General features: G+C 40.1%; 1 protein-coding gene across 1 annotated transcript in view; it reads left to right on the forward strand.

Moving 5' to 3' along the window:
* Positions 1-22,947, forward strand: part of LOC120517211 (centrosomal protein of 112 kDa-like) — a 196,823-nt gene that overhangs the window by 13,616 nt on the left and 160,260 nt on the right. Inside the window, exon 5 of the mRNA XM_039739378.1 lies at positions 11,548-11,644. Within this exon, the coding sequence (XP_039595312.1) occupies positions 11,548-11,644 (97 nt within the window). The remainder of the gene's footprint in view (positions 1-11,547; positions 11,645-22,947) is intronic.

The raw sequence follows: 22,947 nt of genomic DNA on the forward strand, positions 1-22,947 counted from the left end.
GCTTTACACATCTGTCTGTCTGTCACCTTTCATATCTGTCTTGTTTGGTTCTGTCCGTCTATCAATATCTAGTGCCTTTCATATCTATCTGTCTGTCTAGTGCATTTCGTATCTTTCTGGGGAGTTGTTTGTTTAATCGAGGCTAATGCTTACTTTTCTCAAAGAATGGATATTATTTTATTTGCATACAAGAGAAAAAGAAATAGATAAATAACATTTAACTCATGTTTAAAAGTCACGAAACCTTTTCAATCAATAAGGGATCCTTCATCCACTTAGATCTTATGACAAAATCCAAATGCTTCCTGTAGTTACTAATCACTCAATCCCATCTGCTGTGAGGATTTTTTTTTTTGCACATTCTTGCTTATAAAACGGTTTCATCTGTTCCAGATTTGTTTGCTTTCTTGCAAAAACTGGCCCTTTCAGGTATTTCACAATATAGTTTGAGACTTGTTTTTTTGTTTGTTTTTTGTAAAAATCTGCAGTATTTTATCCATGGCCATTACATTTTATGAAATATTACAATTCATTTGAGTGAAGTTTATGTTGAAGTCTAATTCCTAGAGGCAAAAATATGTCTGTTAACTCCGTTCATCCCACTTAATTTTAATTTAAAATGAATCTCAAGTATCTTGGCATTCTCTAGAGTAAAACTGGGAATATTCAGTTACAGTACATATTACACACACATTGGTACATAATCACAGCTTTACACTGAATGAGTTCTTGTGAGATGAACTCTTAAGAGCATGGCTGTCAACTATCAATTAACGTTATGCATTTCATGTTTAAAATACCGTTTGAATATGCAGTATGCAAATGTGAGCTTAAAAGTCTTGACGCCACATCCATGCACATTACCATGAAGTCGAGTGATGCCTTGTGCCCATTTTAGGACTTTGGCTTCTTTTTCTTTTTCTTGCAAAGCTTCAGTACAGCTGTCATGAAGATGAACTCTAGCCACCTAGGGTGGGCACATACAAAGTGTCCCTAGGAGCTTATATATGAACAGTAGTTGTATCTCACATTTCTTGCCTTGCTTCTTTTTTATTTCATCAGTTTGTGAATTCTTAATTCAATGTAAATCAGCTTTCAGGTGCTCGCAGCGCTACTTTGGATTTTCTCAGACTACTTGAGTCTCTTATAACATTGTCTTTTCAGGTTGTATGCTCCACATTGAACATTTTCTGCTGTATAACTTCTGCCTCACTCCGCGCTGTCTGTGCAACGTGGCCGCAGAGAGCTTAAACAACTCGGCACATCCACATAAAAAACGACAAGGGGTGAGCGAGCTTTCTTGAAGGGTTTTACTGGACATACTTCGTTGTAAACTGAAATATATACAAAAGAAATATACAGGCATTTACAGGTGTACAATCAAAGACAATAAAGAAAGCAATACATAGCAGACAGTGTACATTAAACAATAAAGCTTTAAAAGTCACTTATAAGTTGAGTGATTTCCATGGTTGGATCAAGACAAACAGAAGCACGTAGACAGAGGTTCAGATTGCTGCATACCACAACTAACCAGACCCAGAGGTTATATACCCTAAAGATACGTTTCAGACGTGACCGAAACAAGAGATAGAGGGGTGCCAACGTGAGACACATGGGGTGTATTGTATTCAAATGTTTATTATGGGACCCACGTGTTTTACAGTCTTTTATAGCACCACTGTGAGTGTGGGATGTGACTGACTGGTGTGTTAATAAATGACAAGATGAAGGGGGAGCACAGCTCAACAAATAACAGCTAACAAGATGTGGGGCAGAATAATAACACTGTGAAAACTAATGAACCTGAAAAGCATGACATACATTTGGACTGAGCATTTGGGGTTTGCAGGCCCAATCAGTGAATTTTTACATTTATTGATTTTCTTCCCCAAACATCTGGATTAATGTAAACGTATGAATTACAAATTGTTTTGCTGTGCTTTTCAAACCTTTCTAGACAGAAGGAAATTTATAACACCATTTCTAAGTTGTCAAGAGCCCCTGCGATATTACCTGACTTTTTTTAGTTATTTCCCACTGTAGTCTTCATGTATACAATCTTATCAAGTCACAGTTCATGACGCCATTCGTGTAATATGACATTAACAGCAACTCAATTGTAGTGCTAAGAGACAGATTTGATTCTGTTGCAAGTTGTAGGGCTACGCTCCTGCATGTGACAGAGCTGATGGCCAGTGAGTGCTCCGCCAGAGGTACAATGCATTATTTGCTCACAAAGAAAACTGCAGTCAAGAACAACAACAAAGAACAGCAAGTATACCCTCAAGAAATGAAGTAGAATGGATGGATGCTATTGGCTACAGAAACAGAAGACGGGCTCAAGGAACTTTGAAGGAAGCACAAATATCTAATTGACCTTTCGTCATTATCCAGGTGTGCTGAATGTTGATATGCTCCCAAAATATCTTGACTTTGTCATGTTTTTGTAACACAATAGAAAATCTGAAACTGTACTAAGAAGTTGTAAAGAAATGCAGACACTAGGGGGCACCACTGACCCCAAATCTAGACCACATCTGCACAGACACATGTCCAGGGTCTTGTTTATTGAGCACAGAAACCTGTCAACAGGCTACATTCTCCACAATAAGCAATAGAATTTTACAATCTTTTACAATCCTCTCCTGGCTAGCTTTGTCCTCTTCTGCCAATGCCTGGGTGAGGTGGAGCAGTCCTTTTTCATGCCAGACCAGGGAGTACTTCTGGTGCCACACTATTGCCTTCCGGGTCAGCTCCCCATGGTGACACCCAAGGACCCCAGTAGGGCTGTCCATTGGCACTCCAGTTCCCATGTAACACTAAGGGTTTGCAAAAAAGGGTCCCAGTAAAGGGATGCTGCCACCCAGCATACTGGAGGAACACCTGGCCCCGGGAGGCAGCCTCCCTCCATCCGTCCATTATTCTGGCTTTCACACTAAGAAGGGGAACACCAACCATCATGGCTGGGATGCACATCCATACACATAAACCATCCCATAGGAAGGTATCCCAACTGAGGCTCCAGCTAATCCATGTCCTCTATTGCACTGAGTTGGATAATGTGTCAACCCTTGCATATCCTAGTCATGTAATTTGATATTTTCAAGGCAATGAGAAATGGCTACTGCAGCCAGTTAACAGTGACATGCTGTCCAAGTTGAAATCGTGTAGATCTCTTAAGCTTTTAACATTCAATGTAATTTTTTGGGTTTATGGAACGCATCATTTAATTATACATGTATATCTTGTTCATTGTTGCCATGTTAATATTTTACATTTCTGGAAAAATAAAAATGATAAACAGCTGGGCAGAATTAGAGTTCTATTTCACTCAGCTTGTTGTTTTTGTTTTTCTTTCAAAATATTTTATTGAAAGTAGAAGTTTGAAGGGGAATACATTCAACTGAAAGTGACGCCAGTTTAGCCGATTAACTGTTATCACTCCTGTAAGTTGCAATTGATGGTTATCTGAATTTTGAACTTAAATTTCTTTTTAAACATATGAAATAAAATGAAGCAAAAGGGGAAGAAAACTGAGTGACTAAAAAGCCATGCGGATGTGTCTATCTGAATTACAAAGTGTTATGACCAGACCTGGCGAAAGGGTATTGGAGACCTCCAAAATGAGCTACAAAGCAGGCCGGGACCTTTACTCTGTCAGCCTGCACATGTGTTTGCTTTGCACAAGCTTTTAGCAGCCACAAGATAAATTTCCAGAGGCAAACGTTCAGATGATCACATTATTCCTTTTTCCTGGCTGAACTAGTATTTCTGAAATCACTACATTTTTGTTAATGAGCTGAGCGTACAGTGCTAAACTCAGCAACACAATCTGGAGAGCAGTAGGGTAACACGTTAAAGTAACACATGTTACGTAGTCTGATTTTTTTTTAACAGTAATAAGTAGTAATGTAATACACTTATTTTATTTAAGTAAAGTTGGGGGCTTCGCCTCCTGCTTACTTCGTTCGCCAACCCCCCGGCCTGCTGTATGCGCCAGCTGTTTTGCGTCTTTGCTGCTTGAGTATGTGGATTTTACTTTCACAAATTAAAAAATCTTTTAATTCTTGCGGATAGACCTTTTCATTGGGAAGAAACACTACTCTGCGCTGATGGCAACACGAATTAGATGATCTACAAGTCTCTGACTTCAACTTTAAAGCCAAATAATACCTACATACTTCTGTCATATCATCCATCCATCCATCCATTTTCTAACCCGCTGAATCCGAATACAGGGTCACGGGGGTCAGCTGGAGCCAATCCCAGCCAACACAGGGCACAAGGCAGGAACCAATCCTGGGCAGGGTGCCAACCCACCGCAGGACACACACAAACACACCCACACACCAAGCACACACCAGGGCCAATTTAGAATCGCCAATCCACCTAACCGGCATGTCTTTGGATTGTGGGAGGAAACCGGAGTGCCCGGAGGAAACCCACGCAGACACGGGGAGAACATGCAAACTCCACGCAGGGAGGACCCAGGAAGCGAACCCGGGTCTCCTAACTGTGAGGCAGCAGCGCTACCACTGCGCCACCGTGCCGCCTCTCTGTCATATCACCTATGTCCATATATTCAATCACTTTTCGCTGTTCCGTTATTACACTGAATACTAATTTCCATTTGTTTGCGCTAATGCGATCTTTACTATCAGTTTTTTGAGACTTTCAAATTTATACTTTCATAATCTCTAACCTGCTCTGCATGTGTATTGTGCCAACGTTTTTGAACCTCTTTACGTCGTTCTATTTTGTCTTCTACTCTTTGTCTTTTATTTCTGACCCCACTCGGAGCTGAGAGTGCAGGAACTGTGTCTGACAATAGCATTCACATGAATGAGAAGTTATTGGACCGTGGGTGTGGTTGTAAATGTTTGAGAGGAGGGCGGGACTTGTCAAAATCGCTTGGCAAAGAGTCTTGTCTCACGGGACCTGAAATTATCTCTCGCGGAAGTTGAAATTATCTCCGAGAAAGTCTCGTCCCAGGATTTCCTTTTATAAGAGGAAAACTAGTGAGCTTCGTCCCCGCTCGCCAATTCCCGGGCCGGTGCTCTGTGCTAGCCACTTTGCCGTTCAGCTGCTCGCGTATGGGGATGCAGATATACAATTTAAACAGATTTTTATTTTCATGGCAATTGTTACATATGCATAATAGAACTAACTATTTTACATTACAGCAAGTAATTAACCATATTACAAAATAGTAAAATGTAATAATTTTAAAGTAAATTATGTTTCATATTGTGTTAGAGGTATTAGTTGCGTACTATGATTTTCTTCTATTTGGATTTGAAATTAACATGCAAATACTTTTAAAACTTACACTTTTACTGTAAAACTTAAGTAAACAATTATTTTGAATTAAATTTTCATCAATATCGCATTGAATTTTGATTCTGTGTTTGGAGTTACATCGTGACAACGCAACATATAACTGCCCGTGATTGCATTTCATTTCTTTCTCTCTATTAAATAAAATTTACTTTTTCGAATGGTTGTCCCTGAGATTTGTTAACTGTCTTTGCAAAAGCAATTCTAACGGGGAAACTGTTAACGTTTTAATACAAATGGCATATCAAGATCTCCTTTGGTGTCTAATGTTATCACCTGAAGATGTGCTACATTACCTTTCATAGATACGTCCTTCTTTCTAAAGTAATTTGTGTGGTGGAAGACCAGACAGTGTTAACGGTTGTAGATATTATTGTAAGTTGTTGTTTTCATGTTCTGCACAATCACCACCAACTGTTTCAGCATAGTCTATTGATATGCATTTAACCTATTTGCCATGTAACCGATTGAAATGTTATTGTTAATTCGTTTGACTTCATCGTTTCTCGGTGCTAGGATTACCCGTGTACACATTTTTACTGTTGATAACCCTTCGTGATGAAATTCTTCAGTAACATTTGAACATAGTACGTCTTCTTTAATTGGGAACTTAAAGTGAGGAAAACATTAACATTTATAAGAGCTGAGAGAGCAGGAACTGTGTCTGACAAAAGCACTTACACAAAGGAGAGGTGAGATTACCATGTGTGTGTTTGAATATGGCTGAGAGGAGGCCGTGAATTGAAAAAATCTAATGGCCAAAGTCTTGTTTGACGGGACTTGAAATTATCTCTTCAAAAAGTCTCATCTCGTCTCAGGATTTTATTTATATAATAGAGAGAAATACCTGGGTTGTTATTATTCTAGCAGCACTGGGTATAAGTCAAGAAACACAGGTACCCGGGTCCTTTGCAAGGGCTCAGTCGCACAGTCAAGCAGAAAAGAGTGAGTGGCTTGCAATCCGGTAACAGAAACCTATAAATAAAGAGTCAGTTTGACTAACATATTTACAAAACACAAGAAAGTGATCACAGGCATCGTGTTTATGTTTATTTTCAGATAATGACTTTTAACTCTTAACTTTTTTTTGTGCTGTTCTGTGATGTTGGAGTGTTTTGACACAGGAAAACTGCAGAAGATTACATGCCTATGTAAATGGAAATTATAAAGACGCCAGGTTTCTGCCTTATTCAGGTTATTCACCTTAATCTGGTTATGTGTGTGCATATAAGTGCAATTATTGACTTGTGAAACATTGTTGAAATGAAACCCTGCTGATTTACCCCAGCATTGATCTTGAGAATCACCGGAATGAGGTAATATTTGGTTTTCTTTGTCTTCTTGACCAACAAGGCCAAGATCGAATGCTTTGGAGTTCCTGCCCTTTGACACGCCTCGCAGCATGACACGTCCAAAACACACACATTTCCCTGACAAAGGTAAACTCATGCTAAGATATAGCATAATTATCTTAAAAAAAAAATCCCAATAAATCAAATAACTAGAGTAATATGAAAAAACAGACACTTAAAATGTTCTTTTAGCTGGAAATAATCCAAAGTGCGCTGCAATTGTTAACGTTCAAATTATATCTTTTTCTGCATTTAAAATTAAAAAGAAAAAGGAGAAATAGAAAGTAAAGGGAAACGAGACAAGTATAGGAACTAAGTATTATTACTAAATATAATTATTTTAAGTAGAAGTGTGACAGTACATTTGCAGAAAGGTGGTATTAAAAATAAGGAGAACAGTAAGGTAGTAAAGTTAATGATAATCATATCACTAATACTGATAGAATAATAAAAGTAAAGCAAAAAGGTAGAAAAAGAAATGATTAGGAAAGAAGCCAAGATAATAAAAGATGAACAAAACAAACATAAATGGGCATAGCAACCATAGATGGTTAAATAATGCACATTACTTATGATTGTTGTCAATTTTTGGCTGGACTTTCACTAAAGCCAGCATTGCATTATGTGACTTCTAGTCATGGGGTATTTCAGATTTGCAGACCACAGTTGCTGAGCTCATTGCCAGATCATGTCACACTTATTGTATGGCAAAATACACTGAGCACAACAGAGCAGTAGAAATCATGCCAGAGTGGCCTGAATACACCAACTAACCTCACCCTACTCAGGAAATAGAAGCAGCTCTGATCCTTCTTGAATACAGATTGCCTCTGTGTTGGTATACTACTCCAGCTTAGCATTCAGATTCACCCCAAGGTATTTCTTTGTCCTCACCTCCTCCACATCTTCATCATCGAGAACCAGGGGAAAAATGATGTTAATCCTCCAGAAGTCCACCAGTATCTTACAGATAGGTCCATAAGTATTTAGACAGTGACTCAATTTTCATAATTTTGGCTCTATACGCCACCACAATGGATTTGAAATGAAGAAATAATTACATGTTTGAAGTGTAGGCTTTCAGCATTAATTCAAAGGGTTTAACAGAAATATAGTATGAGCCATTTAGGAAGGATAGCCATTTTTATACATGGTCCCCTCCCTCCCATTTTCACAGGATCAAAGTATTTGGACAGACTAACATAATCATGGATATAATTATAATTTTCAATACTTGTTTGAAAATCATTTGCAGTTGATGACTGCCTGGAGTCTGAACCCATGGCTTTCTCCAAGTGCTGGGCTTCCACCCTACTGCTGCTTTGCAAGGCCTTTATTGCTGCTTGTTTGTTGAATTTCCTGCCTTCAGTTTTGCCTTCAGCAAGTGAAATGCGTGTCCAATTGGGTTGGGGTCAGTTGATTGACTAGGCCATTGAAGAATATTCCACTTATTTGCCTTAAACATTTGGTTTGCTGTCACAGTATGTTTTAGCTCATTGTCCATCTGTACTGTGACGCATCATCCAATCGGTTTTGCAGCATTTGTCAGAATTTGAGCAGATAATATATCCCTGTACACTACAGCAATCATCCTGCAACTTTTGTCAGCTTTTGTATCATCAATAAACCCCAGTGACCCACTTCCATTGGCAGTCACGCATGCCCATGCCATAACACTGCCTCTGCCATGTTTCACCAATTATGTAGTATGCTACAGATCATGAGCTGTTCCTTCTCTTCTCCATTTTCTTCTCCATCCCAGATTTGTGGGATGCCCATCCAGGGCACGAAGCTCCCGTTCCACCACATCCCAAAGATGCTCTATTGGGTTGAGATCTGGTGACTGTGGGGGCCATTTTAGTACATTGAACTCATTGTCATGTTCAAGAAACCAATTTGAAATGATTCGAGCTTTGTGACATGGTGCATTATCCTGCTGGAAGCAGCCATCAGAGGATGGGTACAGGGTGGTCATGAAGGGATGGACATGGTCAGAAACAATGCTCAGGTAGCCCGTGGCATTTAAACGATGCCCAATTGGCACTAAGGGGCCTAAAGTGTGCCAAGAAAACATCCCCCACACCATTACACCACCACCACCAGCCTGCAGAGTGGTAACAAGGCATGAGGGATCCATGTTCTCATTCTGTTTACGCCAAATTCTGACTCTACCATTTGAATGTCTCAACAGAAATCGAGACTCATCAGACCAGGCAACATTTTTCCAGTCTTCACCTGTCCAATTTTGGTGAGCTCGTGCAAATTGTAGCCTCTTTTTCCTATTTGTAGTGGAGATGAGTGATACCTGGTGGGGTCTTCTGCTGTTGTAGCCCATCCGCCTCAAGGTTGTGCATGTTGTGGCCTCACAAATGCTTTGCTGCATACCTTGGTTGTAATGAGTGGTTATTTCAGTCAAAGCTGCTCTTCTATCAGCTTGAATCAGTCGGCCCATTCTCCTCTGACCTATAGCATCAACAAGGCGTTTTCGCCCACAGGACTGCCGCATACTGGATGTTTTTCCCTTTTCACACCATTCTTTGTAAACCCAAGAAATGGTTGTGCGTGAAAATCCCAGTAACTGAGCATTGTGATTGTGAAATACTCAGACCGGCCCGTCTGGCACCAACAACCATGCCACGCTCAAAATTGCTTAAATCACCTTTCTTTCCCATTCTGACATTCAGTTTGGAGTTCAGGAGATTGTCTTGACCAGGACCACACCCCTAAATGCATTGAAGCAACTGCCATGTGATTGGTTGATTAGATAATTGCATTAATGAGAAATTGAAGAGGTGTTCCTAATAATCCTTTAGGTGAGTGTATATTTCTGTTAAACCTGTTGAATTAATGCTGCAAGCCTACAGTTCAGTCATGCAATAATTTCTTCATTTCAAATTCATCATGGTGGCATGAAGAGCCAAAATTGTGAAAATTGTGTCGCTGTCCAAATACTTATGGACCTATCTGTATTTGACTTCCTATTGTTGAGCTGAAGGTGGTTCAATTTGCACAATTCGGCAAAGTTCAAACACTATTTACTGCAGTCCTGTTGTAAATACAGAGCACATGCATCTAATTTTTTTAAACACCTCAAAATACAGGTATTAGTGGGACCAGGCAATGCCTAAATGATGCTGTGTTCATGTGCTTTCTGAGTTTTCAGACCTGTCTGCACCCAGTGCTATGGATTAGGGATCAATACAAACTTGTGCTGAATTTCACACCATGGTATGCTGCTCATTGCTCTTTTTTATTTATTTTTCTACAAATCTGCACACTGTAAGAAGGGACTAAGGGGACAAAGTAAGAATTTCATTACATGATTTTAACATGTGTTTTTACTGTGTATATGACAATAAACTTCTTGTATCTAGTCACTAATCTCACATGATTGTAAGTATCTCTGTCCTTGGTGTACAGGTACACCATTTTTGGTCACAAAGAAGAGGCCATGCAAGCCAGCTTTATACTGAGTGCTAACAAGCTGAGGACAATTAAAATCAAGGCTTCTCCATCTAACACAAAGTACTGCAACTTTAGACTTCACACACACACACATCTGACACAGTCAAATCCTGCAGGTTCTCTGGAGCTCTCTTGACTCTGTGGGATCTCTGGAGCTCTCTTGACTCTGTTGGATCTCTGCAGCTCTCTTGACTTTGTGGGATCTCTGCAGCTCTCTTGACTCTGTGGGATCTCTGAAGCTCTCTTGACTCTGTGGGATCTCTGAAGCTCTCTTGACTCTGTGGGATCTCTGCAGCTCTCTTGGCTTTATACTTTTTAAGCAGCAATCTGTTTTCTGGTACAATTCACAAGTGAGCAGCAAAGCCTTTCTTGTTTTATCAGTTTCTGGTCTTTTCTTTGTTTGCAGTGAATTCGGGTGAGAATTTCACTTTTTAGTGATACAGTATAAACAATCTGTCCAGCCTTTGGGTATGTTATTCATTTGAAGAAATGTGCTCCAGAATCCCCTTTGAGTACCACTGCTGTTTTCCTAGACAACGAGGTGTAATTCTTTTCTATCCAAAGAAGACAACAGTCCCACAGATACATCACTGCATATGTGCTCTTATACCTTGTAAAGTATGTGCTCAGGAAGAAGATTTGTAAAACACTCATTCATGATCATTTGTCACGTGAGGTGTTTTCCTGCTATTAGTCTTCTTTTTATCTTATTCTTGTGGGATGCTAGAAGGTAAAATAGGGTCTGGGCATTCAAACACAGCAAAAATACCATTTCAAAAGTGCCAGCTGGAAACAGAAATATGAAAGGATTGGTGTATGTGGATAATGGAGAGATGCACTTTTGGGACCCATCATGGTCATTGGTGCCTGCTAAAGTAGAGGTGCTCTCCAATTTTGCTGAAAGCATCATTTGACACTGTGTTGCCCAGAAGGGCCTTTGGCATATGTGCTGTGCCAGTGTGAGCCATGAGTCACAAGCAGAGAGCGTAATTGTGGATGACAGGCGTCTTGCTCAGATTATTTAAATCGGTTAAAGCCCACGCCGAGGGCGTGTAATTAGTTCCAATGAATGTTCCTAATGAGCCGGAGCAGAACATTAACTATGCCCATCAAAGTTCCGCAGCCTCTGTAAGCCCATTGCTACCACAGTAATAGCTGTTTCCACTTTAATGGCTGTATGGCGTTTCTCAGCATTAGTTATCTTTCAACTTTCTTGCTATAATAATTTAAACATTTCGCTGTTCGATGCTGTTATCCATTCAATCCCCACTGATCTTATTGGTCATTTGTTAAACACACATTCCAGCCTGATTTGTAACTTCAAGCACTGATTATAGTAAGAATGAAAAATCTCACCTGACTCAAGCTCTCTATTGTCTGCCGACCACAGGAGGAGACGTGCACACAGTGAGAAGCTACCAGTGCAACCACGGACATTTACCTCTGAACGTCGGCCCATTGATGGAAACCAAATCACCTTTAAGAGTGTGAGTGCATATTTTTAATTTTATTTTCTTCATATAATTCATTTAGTGGTCTCAGTATGTTTGGTACGACACAATGAGGCCATCATAGCCAGTTTTTCTATGAGACTAGAGCTTTTTCGGCTGTGCCTTCACTTAGACTTAACATCTGTGACACTAAAATGACTTGACAGCGCTTCTGCCAGTGGGTCGCAGGAGCTGGGTGGGGCAGCATTTCTTCTTTAACACAGTTTTGAAAGCTAAAATGTACATGGGGTCAACAGCACACCAATATAGTCCACTGACTCTATCATTAATGCCCACCAGCATGGTGTATTTAGTGCATTGTTTGCTGATCCTTATTTAAAATGTGATACTATGTGCCATAAAGCCTAAGATTTTACCATCTGATACTCAGTAAACAAAACCGAGCAGCTGTGTGACACCAACAAAGCAACATTTGTACTTGCTTGGTCTGTGGGTGTTCCACTGCTGGTTTGCTCATTAATATGATCATTACTACCCTCATTCATTTATACATACTGTATAGCATTTGCATTTTAAGAAAAGCACCCAGTAACCTGACTTCCTTGCTTGTTTAAAAAACGAATAACATAATTCATAAACAAATATAAAAACAACTATAAAAGCAGTCAAAGCATATCAGGAAACCAGAAGGCTCCAAAACCTCAGCAATATGCAGCTGGATTATTCATTTCTTTGTAAATATCAAGAATAATAGTCAGTCTTAAAAAATCTTAGCTTCTGTATTTGAAATTCAAAAAGCTCCACAGTGCAATTTAGATAACAAGTACAGAATGCATCTGTGCACCTGAAATCTAATGCCACTTCGCCACCATTACTGGCAACTAGGGAATCCAATAATCACAGTCCTCCACTCCCAGCAGCTCCGTTCCTCTACCACACAACTCCGGCTCGATCTGCTGGGGTTTCCCACAATCCTTTTAAAGTCTATGACCTGGAAGTTTTCCATCTCTGGGTCAAACGCCTTCTTCAGGTGTCCCAGAAATACTGCAGGTTTTCGTCCTCGTGACTCCTAAGTACTTCCAGGTTAACGTCATGGTAATATCCCCCTGGTTCTTGGTGAGCTCCTCCTGGTGGCACTCAACAGGGCAGAAGAACCGGACTCCATGTCCCATGCTGCCACTTAAGCAATAAGTGTTTCCTCAGCAGTAATTAACTTCTGATTAAGAAACATGCAGCCACTGCAGCCCTACAGGCCCAACATTGTTCACCCCTTTATAATGAATCATAAGCACCTATTGACCAGCAGTCATACCAATTGTACTTCAGAACGGGTAACTCACCTGAGCATGTTTGGGCCTAACTAGTACTTGGGGGATGGGAGACCATCTAGGAAAAGCTTTGGTTGCTGCTGGAACAGGTTTGGTAAAGCCTTCAGCGGATGGTTACCCTGTGGTCTTTATGTGGAGCCTAATGCCACAGAGCAGTGACAGGGCACTATGCTATAAAAACTGAAGCCGTCCTTCAGATGAGACGTTAAACCGAAGTCTTGACTCTCTGTGGTCATAAACAATCCCTGGACATCTTTTTAAAAGAGTCCTGGTTAAACTACTTTCCGAAGGCTGCTCATTCTGGCCCCATACTCATCCCGTGTCTGTGACTCCTGCTTACCTAATAGCTAAAATGTGTGAGCATACAGGCATTACAATAGCAGCCGTTGCATCATCCAGGAAGATTCTGCACTTTATTGGTGGTTGAAGTAGCTCCTTACTGTCTATGTAAATTACTTTGAGTAGGTTAGTAAATTGCTATATAAAAATATTTATTATTATTAATTGTTATAACAGTGTTAAGCATAACTTAAGAAATTTTGATCCATAATGATGTGCAACATATAAGTGAATATTAAGGATGCTGGAAGAAGCTGATTACTTGTGCAATTTTAAACAGTGATGTAACAATTAAACCTCAAATAAAAGTATAGGAAAACACAACAACAGTTTCCACCATTGCGGGTGAGGGCACAAATAATCAGTTGTTTCACTTGATATAATCAGTGCACAAGTACATGTAAAAACTCATAATGCTCGTTTTGGATGAAACACCTGGATGCTAGGTTACCCACCTAGTTTTGGCTTCTTAACTCTTTCAGGGCTGATGTCGACTTTTGTCAAAAGGAGGAGTTGACGATGGTAATCAACTGTAAACTGTGACAAAACCAACTGTTATTTTGGAGTCTCATTGCTAGAAGGAAAGCTAGATTTGACCGAGCTTCCCTGCGCTCACGTGAGTAGCAAGGCACACACAATGGCAGTAATGGCACTGACATCTGGTGAGAGATCAAAGTGAATGCAAAAAGCAAAATACTGCATGGATGACATCTTGTCTATTATCTCTGAACTGGACTATAACTTGTCGGACTTTTGATACAAGCGATCAAAAACGAATGTGAGATTCCAGCTTCAGCTGATCGGTCCCCAGCTAGTCATGGTACTGACAATGTTCGCCAGGGTGGATCGCCACTTACCAATGATAAGAGGTAGAAACCAGATTCTAATGCACTGCGACCGTGACCACCATCGCTGCTGTCCCAGCCATGTGAAGACAGCCTGGCAGCAAGCCTGCCACTCATTCTTGGCAAACTGGCAGCCACAGCATGCAGCAACAGATGTTTTATGTTGGTTTCTGTGTGAAACCATCCTTTTTTTGGAAAAAAATATTCAACCCTCAAAGAGTTAATAATAATAAACTTTATTTAAAAACACCTTTCAAAATACCCAAGGACACTGTACAGCAATACAAAATATTAAAACATATCAGAGTCCAATATATATCTCTCTATTATAATAAAAAAATCTTAGGAAGAGAGACGAGACGTGACTTTATCAAAGAGACACTTTCACATCTCGCAAGACGAGACTTTGTGCCAAGAGATTTAACCATGCTCAGGGCCACAAATAAAAGACAGAGTAGATGACAAAGTAGAACGTCGTAAAGACTTCAAAAACGTTGGCGTGATACACATGCAGAGCAGGTTAGAGATGATGAAAGTACGAAAATTCAAAGTCTCAAAAAATTATGGTAAAAATCACATTAGCGCAAACAAACAGAAATTATTACTCTGTGAAATAATGGAACAGCAAAAATAGATCAAATATATTGTTTGGATTTAAACATTAAGTCGTGACTTGTAGATCGTCTACTTCTTGTTGCCATCGGGGAAAAGTAGTGTTTCTTCCCAATGAAGAGGCGTATCCACGAGAACTAAAAGATTTGTTGTTTGGTAAAAGTGAAATCCCATGAGAGAAAATTTCAAGCCCCGCAAGACATAACTTTATGCAAAGAGATTTGGAAAAGTCCTGCCCACATCTAAAACATTTAAAACCACGCACACGGCTCAATTATTTCTCATTTTGTGTGAATGCTATTGTCAGACACAGTTTGTGTACAGAGAAAGAAACGACATTCACTCACGGGCAGTTTTACGTTGCGATGTCGCCATGTAATTCCAACCACGGGATAATTCTCTAATTCGTGTTGCCATCAGGGAAAAGTAGTGTTTCTTCCCAGTGAAGACTCCTATCCGTGAGAATTAAGGTTTGTTGTTTGGTGAAAGTGAAATCCACATATGCTAGCGGCAGAGATGCAAAGTTGCTGGCGCAGACAGCAGGGGGGTTGACAACCAAAGCGAGCAGGGGGCAAAGCCCCCAGTACATAATTTAAAAAGTCAACAAAAAGCAATATTAAAAAGGTTAGTTTTAAGTTTAGATTTAAAAACAAAGTCAGGTAGAAATATGAAGCTCTCAAGCCAGCACATTCCAGAGCCATGGGCTCCGATGCACTAAAAGCTCTGTCACCCGTCACATGTGGTCTACACAGTTGGGGAGGTTAACAGCATAGAATCAGAAGAACAAAGTGAGCATAATGGAGCATATGAGTTCAAGAAATAAAACTGATAATGTGGGGTTGGACCATGAAGACCATGACTAGACCATGAAAACTAAGAGAAAATATTTATATTGAAATCAAAAAAAGGACAAGTAGCCAATGCTACTTATTTATTTTTTTAAGTGTAGGCGTACAGGGTGGTCCAGATCTAATTATGCAGATCCAGATCGTCTGGATGACTTTGATTTATGTGGGGACGATTCCAGTTCGGCGCAAAGACGATTCTTCATGTCGTCAGTTCACACACTTCTCGATGGTTCTGGATTTTTCGGGTGATTTTCTATGTAATAAACTTAATAACATATAGCGTAATGAAAATTGCATAATTAGATCTGGACCACCCTATAATGTGCTCCCAAGGTTTTAAATGTGCAACGACCCTTGTCAGTGAAATTTAGACATACTATAGTCTGTTTAGGCTCTGAGTAGAGATACCAAATCCGTGTTGCAATAATCAAGTCACATGGTGATAAAAACATGGATAAGTGTCACCACTGCAGTATCTGAAAGAAAAGGACACAACTTTGAAATTTCCTTAAGATGGAAGTAGGCTACCTTGGTAATATTAATAACATATGGTTCAGAAGAGTGTGGGATCTTAGGTCACACTACGATTTTTAACCTGTGCACAAAGAAATTTAGTAAAGCCTGATTGTGGTTCTTGATTAGTGAATCATCAGCATGTTCACACAGAACATTTGCAGAATTTCTTATGTAGTGCCTTTCATATTTAGCTCTAGAACTAAGTGTTTTCAGGTAGAAATATAGTTGACTGTATTTAACTATAAGCACAGACAATATGGATCATCAGAACTTAACATGAACCCAAAGAAGTCTGAGAAAATGTTTGAAATGTCTGCCTTGGAATAATTGAATAACTCAACCGCTACCGCAAAACTACAAAAAAAACTAATATATATATAAATAATCTGCTTACTGGGAAAATGACCAAAAGATAAAGTAAGCAGTACACACAGACTGATGTATTTCAAATGTTTATTTCTTTTAATTTTGATGATTATAACTGACAACTAATGAAAGTCCCAAATTCAGTATCTCGGAAACTTAGAATATTGTGAAAAGGTTCAATATTGAAGACACCTGGTGCCACACTCTAATCAGCTAATTAACTCAAAACACCTGCAAAAGCCTTTAAATGGTCTCTCAGTCGAGTTCTGTAGGCTACACAATCATGGGGAAGACTGCTGACTTGACAGTTGTCCAAAAGACAACCATTGACACCTTGCACAAGGAGGGCAAGACACAAAAGGTCATTGCTAAAGAGGCTGGCTGTTCTCAGAGCTCTGTGTCCAAGCACATTAATAGAGAGGCGAAGGGAAGGACAAGATGTGGTAGAAAAAAGTGTACAAGCAATAGGGATAACTGCACCCTGGAGAGGATTGTGAAACAAAACTGTGGGGGAGATTCACAAAGAGTGGACTGCAGCTGGAGTCAGTGCTTAAAGAACCACCACACACCGACGTATGCAAGACATGGGTTTCAAATGTCACATTCCTTGTGTCAAGCCACTCTTGAACAAGAGACAGCGTCAGAAGCGTCTCGCCTGGGCTAAAGACAAAACTGCTGCTGAGTGGTCCAAAGTTATGTTCTCTGATGAAAGTAAATTTTGCATTTCCTTTGGAAATCAAGGTCCCAGAGTCTGGAGAAAGAAAGGAGAGGCACAGAATCCACGTTGCTTGAGGTCTAGTGTAAAATTTCCGCAGTCAGTGATGGTTTGGGGTGCCATGTCATCTGCTGGTGTTGGTCCATTGTGTTTTCTGAGGTCCAAGATCAACACAGCCGTCTACGAGGAAGTTTTAGAGCACTTCATGCTTCCTGCTGCTGATGAACTTTATGGAGATGCAGATTTCATTTTCCAACAGGACCTGGCACCTGCACAAACTGCCAAAACTACCAGTACCTGGTTTAAGGACCATGGTATCCCTGTTCATAATTGACCAGCAAACGTGCCTGACCTTATCCTCATAGAAAATCTATGGGGTATTGTGAAGAGGAAGATGCAATACGCCAGACCCAACAATTCAGAAGAGCTGAAGGCCACTATCAGAGCAACATGGGCTCTCATAACACCTGAGCAGTGCCACAGACTGATCGACTCCATGCCACGCCGCATTGCTGCAGTAATCCAGGCCAGAGGAGCCCCAACTAAATATTGAGTGCTGTACATGCTCATACTTTTCATGTTCATACCTTTCAGTTGGCCAACATTTCTAAAAATCCTTTTTTTGCATTGGTCTTAATTGATATTCTAATTTTCCGAGTTTCCGATTAGTGATCAGTTATAATCATCAAAATTAAAAGAAATAAGCATTTGAAATACATCAGTCTGTGTGTAATGAATGAATCTAATATACAAGTTTCACTTTTTGAATGGAATTGCTGAAATAAATCAACTTTGTCATGATATTCTAATTTTATGACCAGCACATGTATGTATGTGTGTATGTATGTATGTATGTGTGCGTGTGTGTGTGTGTGTGTGTATATGTGAACACACAGTGAGTCCTGGGTTCAAATAACGAAACATGTATTAAACCACTTCTTCCACAAAGTTGCAAAAAGCACAAAGACACAAGTTTTCTCTCACCACCAGTACCACATTGCCCTCTTCCAACCGAGTGGTGCTCCACGCCCACCCAGCTCCGGCTCGCCTGGTTAAAGGACTGCAGTCCCTTTTATTTTGGAGTATTTCTGTTGCCAGGAGAATTGCACGATGGAAGCATTTCCAGGTCATGTGAAAGACCATTATAACAGGGAGCTTGTCTCCCGGCAGCACCCTGTTGTGGCACCCAGTGACCACAGCCAGGGATGCTCTGCCAAACTACATCTCCTGGCCTTACCTACTGGCTTCCCAATGGGCAATTATATCCAAGGAAACTACAATCTGGCATGCCTGGGGGAGTAAAAAAACCCAGCAACAAATTCTCTTTTTGGTGGGCTGTCCATCCATCCCTTCTGGTACTCCCTTTCAGGTCTGATCCCTTTTTTCTTCCCTGGCCAGGATGCCTATTTGCCTATTAGGAGCCTCCTGTCTGGGTAAGGAACTATCCCCTCTTCTGGCTGGGATGCCCGTCCAGTCCTTGTGACATCTACAATATGTATTTTAAATGTATTAAAAGAAATAACTTTGTCACAGTATATAATTCTACTCATGTACTTTATTTTAAATAAAATAAAGGCAGAAATTATAGGATGGAATAATACACATAAAACAAAAACTATTACACAGAACGTTCCCCAAAAAAATAATACTAATACAAAGTATGTACACCCATCAAAACAAAACTCAATAATAAATGTTCTATACAGTGCATGTCAGTGGATGATACAAAAAATTATAAAGTACATATATAGTAAATACTTTATAAACAACCAAAATAGATACAGTGGATACGGAAAGTATTCAGACCCCCTTCAATTTTTCACTCTTTGTTATATTGCAACCGTTTGCTAAAATCATTTAAATTAATTTTTTTTCCTCATTAATGTACACACAGCACCCCATATTGACAGACAAAAAAAAAGATTTTTTGAAATTGTTGCGGATTTATTTAAAAAGAAAAACTGAAATATCACATGGTCCTAAGTATTCAGACCCTTTGCTGTGACACTCATATATTTAACTTGGGTGCTTTCCATTTCTTCTGATCATCCTTGAGATCACCTTCATTTGAGTCCAGCTGTGTTTGATTATACTGATTGGACTTGATTAGGAAAGCCACACACCTGTCTATATAAGACCTTACAGCTCACAATGCATGTCAGAGCAAATGAGAATCATGAGGTCAAAGGAACTGCCTGAAGAGCTCAGAGACAGAATTGTGGCAAGGCACAGATCTGGCCAAGGTTACAAAAAAATTTCTGCTGCACTTAAGGTTTCCAAGAGCACAGTGGCCTCCATAATCCTTAAATGAAAGACGTTTGGGACGACCAGAACCCTTCCTAGAGCTGGCCGTCCGGCCAAGCTGAGCTACCGGGGGAGAAGAGCCTTGGTGAGAGAGGTAAAGAAGAACCCAAAGATCACTTTGGCTGAGCTCCAGAGATGCAGTCAGGAGATGGGAGAAAGTTGTAGAAAGTCAACCATCACTGCAGCCCTCCACCAGTCAGGGCTTTATGGCAGAGTGGCCTGTCGGAAGCCTCTCCTCAGTGCAAGACACATGACAGCCCGCATGGTGTTTGCTAAAAGACACCTGAAGGACTCTGAGATGGTGAGAAATAAGATTCTCTGGTCTGATGAGACCAAGATAGAACTTTTTGGCCTTAATTCTAAGCGGTATGTGTGGAGACAACCAGGCACTGCTCATCACTTGTCCAATACAGTCCCCACAGTGAAGCATGGCGGTGGCAGCATCATGCTATGGGGGTGTTTTTCAGCTGCAGGGACAGGACGACTGGTTGCAATCAAGGGAAAGATGAATGCGGCCAAGTACAGGGATATCCTGGACAAAAACCTTCTCCAGAGTGCTAAGGCTCTCAGACTGGGCCGAAGGTTTACCTTCCAACAAGACAATGACCCTAAGCACACAGCTAAAATAACGAAGGAGTGGCTTCACAACAACTCTGTGACTGTTCTTGAATGGCCCAGCCAGAGCCCTGACTTAAACCCAATTGAGCATCTCTGGAGAGACCTAAAAATGGCTGTCCACCAACGTTTACCATCCAACCTGACAGAACTGGAGAGGATCTGCAAGGAGGAATGGCAGAGGATCCCCAAATCCAGGTGTGAAAAACTTGTTGCATCTTTCCCAAGAAGACTCATGGCTGTATTAGCTCAAAAGGGTGCTTCTACTAAATACTGAGCAAAGGGTCTGAATACTTAGGACCATGTGATATTTCAGTTTTTCTTTTTTATTAAATCTGCAACAATTTCAAAAATTCTTTTTTTTTGTCTGTCAATATGGGGTGCTGTGTGGACATTAATGAGGGAAAGATTTTAGCAAATGGCTGCAATATAACAAAGAGTGAAAAATTGAAGGGGGTCTGAATACTTTTCGTACCCACTGTATAAGATCACGGTATCAGGGAACAGATGGGACTTTCTTCTAAATCTGCTTTTATGCCTCTGGGTCCTTTAAGCTCAGAAATTGACAGATTTTATTGTTTAGTTAACAGAGATGTAGAAAATATAGAAAGTACTAAACACAAACCATTTGCAAACATTTCCAGACAGGAATGGAATGCACCAGTTAAATTAAAAAATGATTCTAATATTATGATATTGCCAGCTGATAATGGTGGTGCGATTGTGGTTATGGACACATTCCCTGTGTGTTTTATTTAAAACATGTTGAGTAGAATTATATACTTCTTTTTACACATTTAAAATACATATATATGCTCTTTTTGGGTTCTGCTAACTTTATTTTTTGGAACAATTGAAAAATGTGCAAGTTAAGAGAAGAGACCTGGGCGGTACCAACAAAAGTGGCTTTTGAAAATTCTGCCGTATCATACATTATTATGGCTAGTGCTAGAGTGGGACTTAAAAATTTTGTCGAATTAAAAAAAGCCTTTGTAACAGACTTTAATTAGCTTTGTAAAAATAAGTACCTTCTATTATCAGATGTATCAATTATTCCAGCCATTCATTATCTTTCCTGCTTTGCACAGTAGAGCGCCCCAGGAACAAAAGCCTTTCCTGGCAGCATCAGAGCCGAGGCAGGACAACAGAAGGCCTACTCTTTCACAAACTCTGACAATCCTATTCATGATAGACCATTTTAGAATTGCTAATTAATACAAATCCACAAAAACACCTTTGGGATGTGGGAGGCATATCAGACTAGCTGTAGAATAACCTTTGCATTTCATAGTTCAGCCACTGGGCATGGGATGCTGCTAAATACAGCAAAGCTGTATAACCTTTAAAAAATATATATATTTTTTAATTTACAACAGTACTGTAGTTTTAGTAATCACCTTTCTAATCTGAGCACCATTCCAAATCCCCTTACTAGTGTAGGTCGATAGTATAACTTTTTATTTGTATTGCTTCCGGTTGGCCCACAGACAAGTTATATTACTTGGTGAAGGACACACATAGGCAGAGGCAGGAAGTTCACCGTCCACCTTATGGTTTATAGTTCAGTGCCTTAGCTACTAGCCTATGATCTTGGCTATGTGATAATCAGTGAATACTCATAAGATGGTCTCTTAATTTACCAAAATATGAGTAGTGAACGACATCAGGTTAAGTCCAGGTAAATGGTTCAAATGGATCGACTATCAAGGTACCACATAGACAGCAGCTGTAGTCTGTACAATGATCAATTAGCTAGCTACATTAAACAAATTCAGATTCCTGTCACCATCCTTTAAGGAAAACTAGTGTGTTGATTTTCTCCTACTCTGTGGTTAAAGCAGCTGATGCTGAGATAAGCCGTTTCTCCTAATTAGATGATAATTAAAGAAGCAGTTATGCTTATATTAAACAGCGTTAATATCCTCTTTAACATAGCTATTCCTAGGGAGGTTTGGGCTTGCATATATCGACATTTATCTCTAGTACTCATTAATACATAAATCTTAATTTAGCCTGCCAGAAGACACCACTGTGCTTACTGAACTCTCCCTTTTCAATTGTATCTACTGCACTGATCTCGCTTGGTATTTTTTAGGGTTTCAGAGTTCGATTTCTTACCAATTTCCACAACCACTGACCATCTGATTCAGATAAACACATACTTGTAGAGAAGATTGTTTTTATGCTTATAAGACTGTCAGATGTAATAAAGAATAGTTTAATACTTGTTCATTATTTCACCCACTCTTGCTGGGTAGAAATGTACCAGGCAGAAGTACAAATCTTGTAATCGTTCATCCTCATTTTTTAAACCTCAGATAGACTTCACTCATTACTACTCATTCCCACCAGGAACCAATGAGTTCCTATACGATGTAGGCCCTGGCCACTTTTGGGTGTTGCATTGCCATAGTGCAACAGGAATTTTAACCTTTATCCAAAATATATAACGTGCAAAGAAGGGTGGTGTGGTGCAAAGTGAGGTGCAGTCTGGAGTTCTTGATGGACCACTGCCACCACCCTGTGACACTTAGGCTTTGATGAGATGAATGGTGTGGTGCACCAGAGAAGCAGATATGAAGAGTGATATGGGGTAAAATGCTGCAAGGTTGGGAATTCACAGGGGACACCCCAACGTATTGCTTGTAAGCAGCTTCATGGGGTAGCCTATTACTTCAATGCAGTGTATGAAGTGGCTATGATGAGTGATGCAGTTTAAAGTGTGGTGTGATTTGGCGTTCATAAGGGACAACCTTATTGCTTGGAAGCTATTGTTGCTGCTTCAAAATGGAGAGTGTTGCTTTGATGCCATGCATTGCATAGGGCACCTGGGTGGCAGCTGTTAAGAGTA

This window comes from Polypterus senegalus, chromosome 17 (assembly GCF_016835505.1).
Source record: "Polypterus senegalus isolate Bchr_013 chromosome 17, ASM1683550v1, whole genome shotgun sequence".
In the NCBI taxonomy this organism is placed as follows: domain Eukaryota; kingdom Metazoa; phylum Chordata; class Cladistia; order Polypteriformes; family Polypteridae; genus Polypterus; species Polypterus senegalus.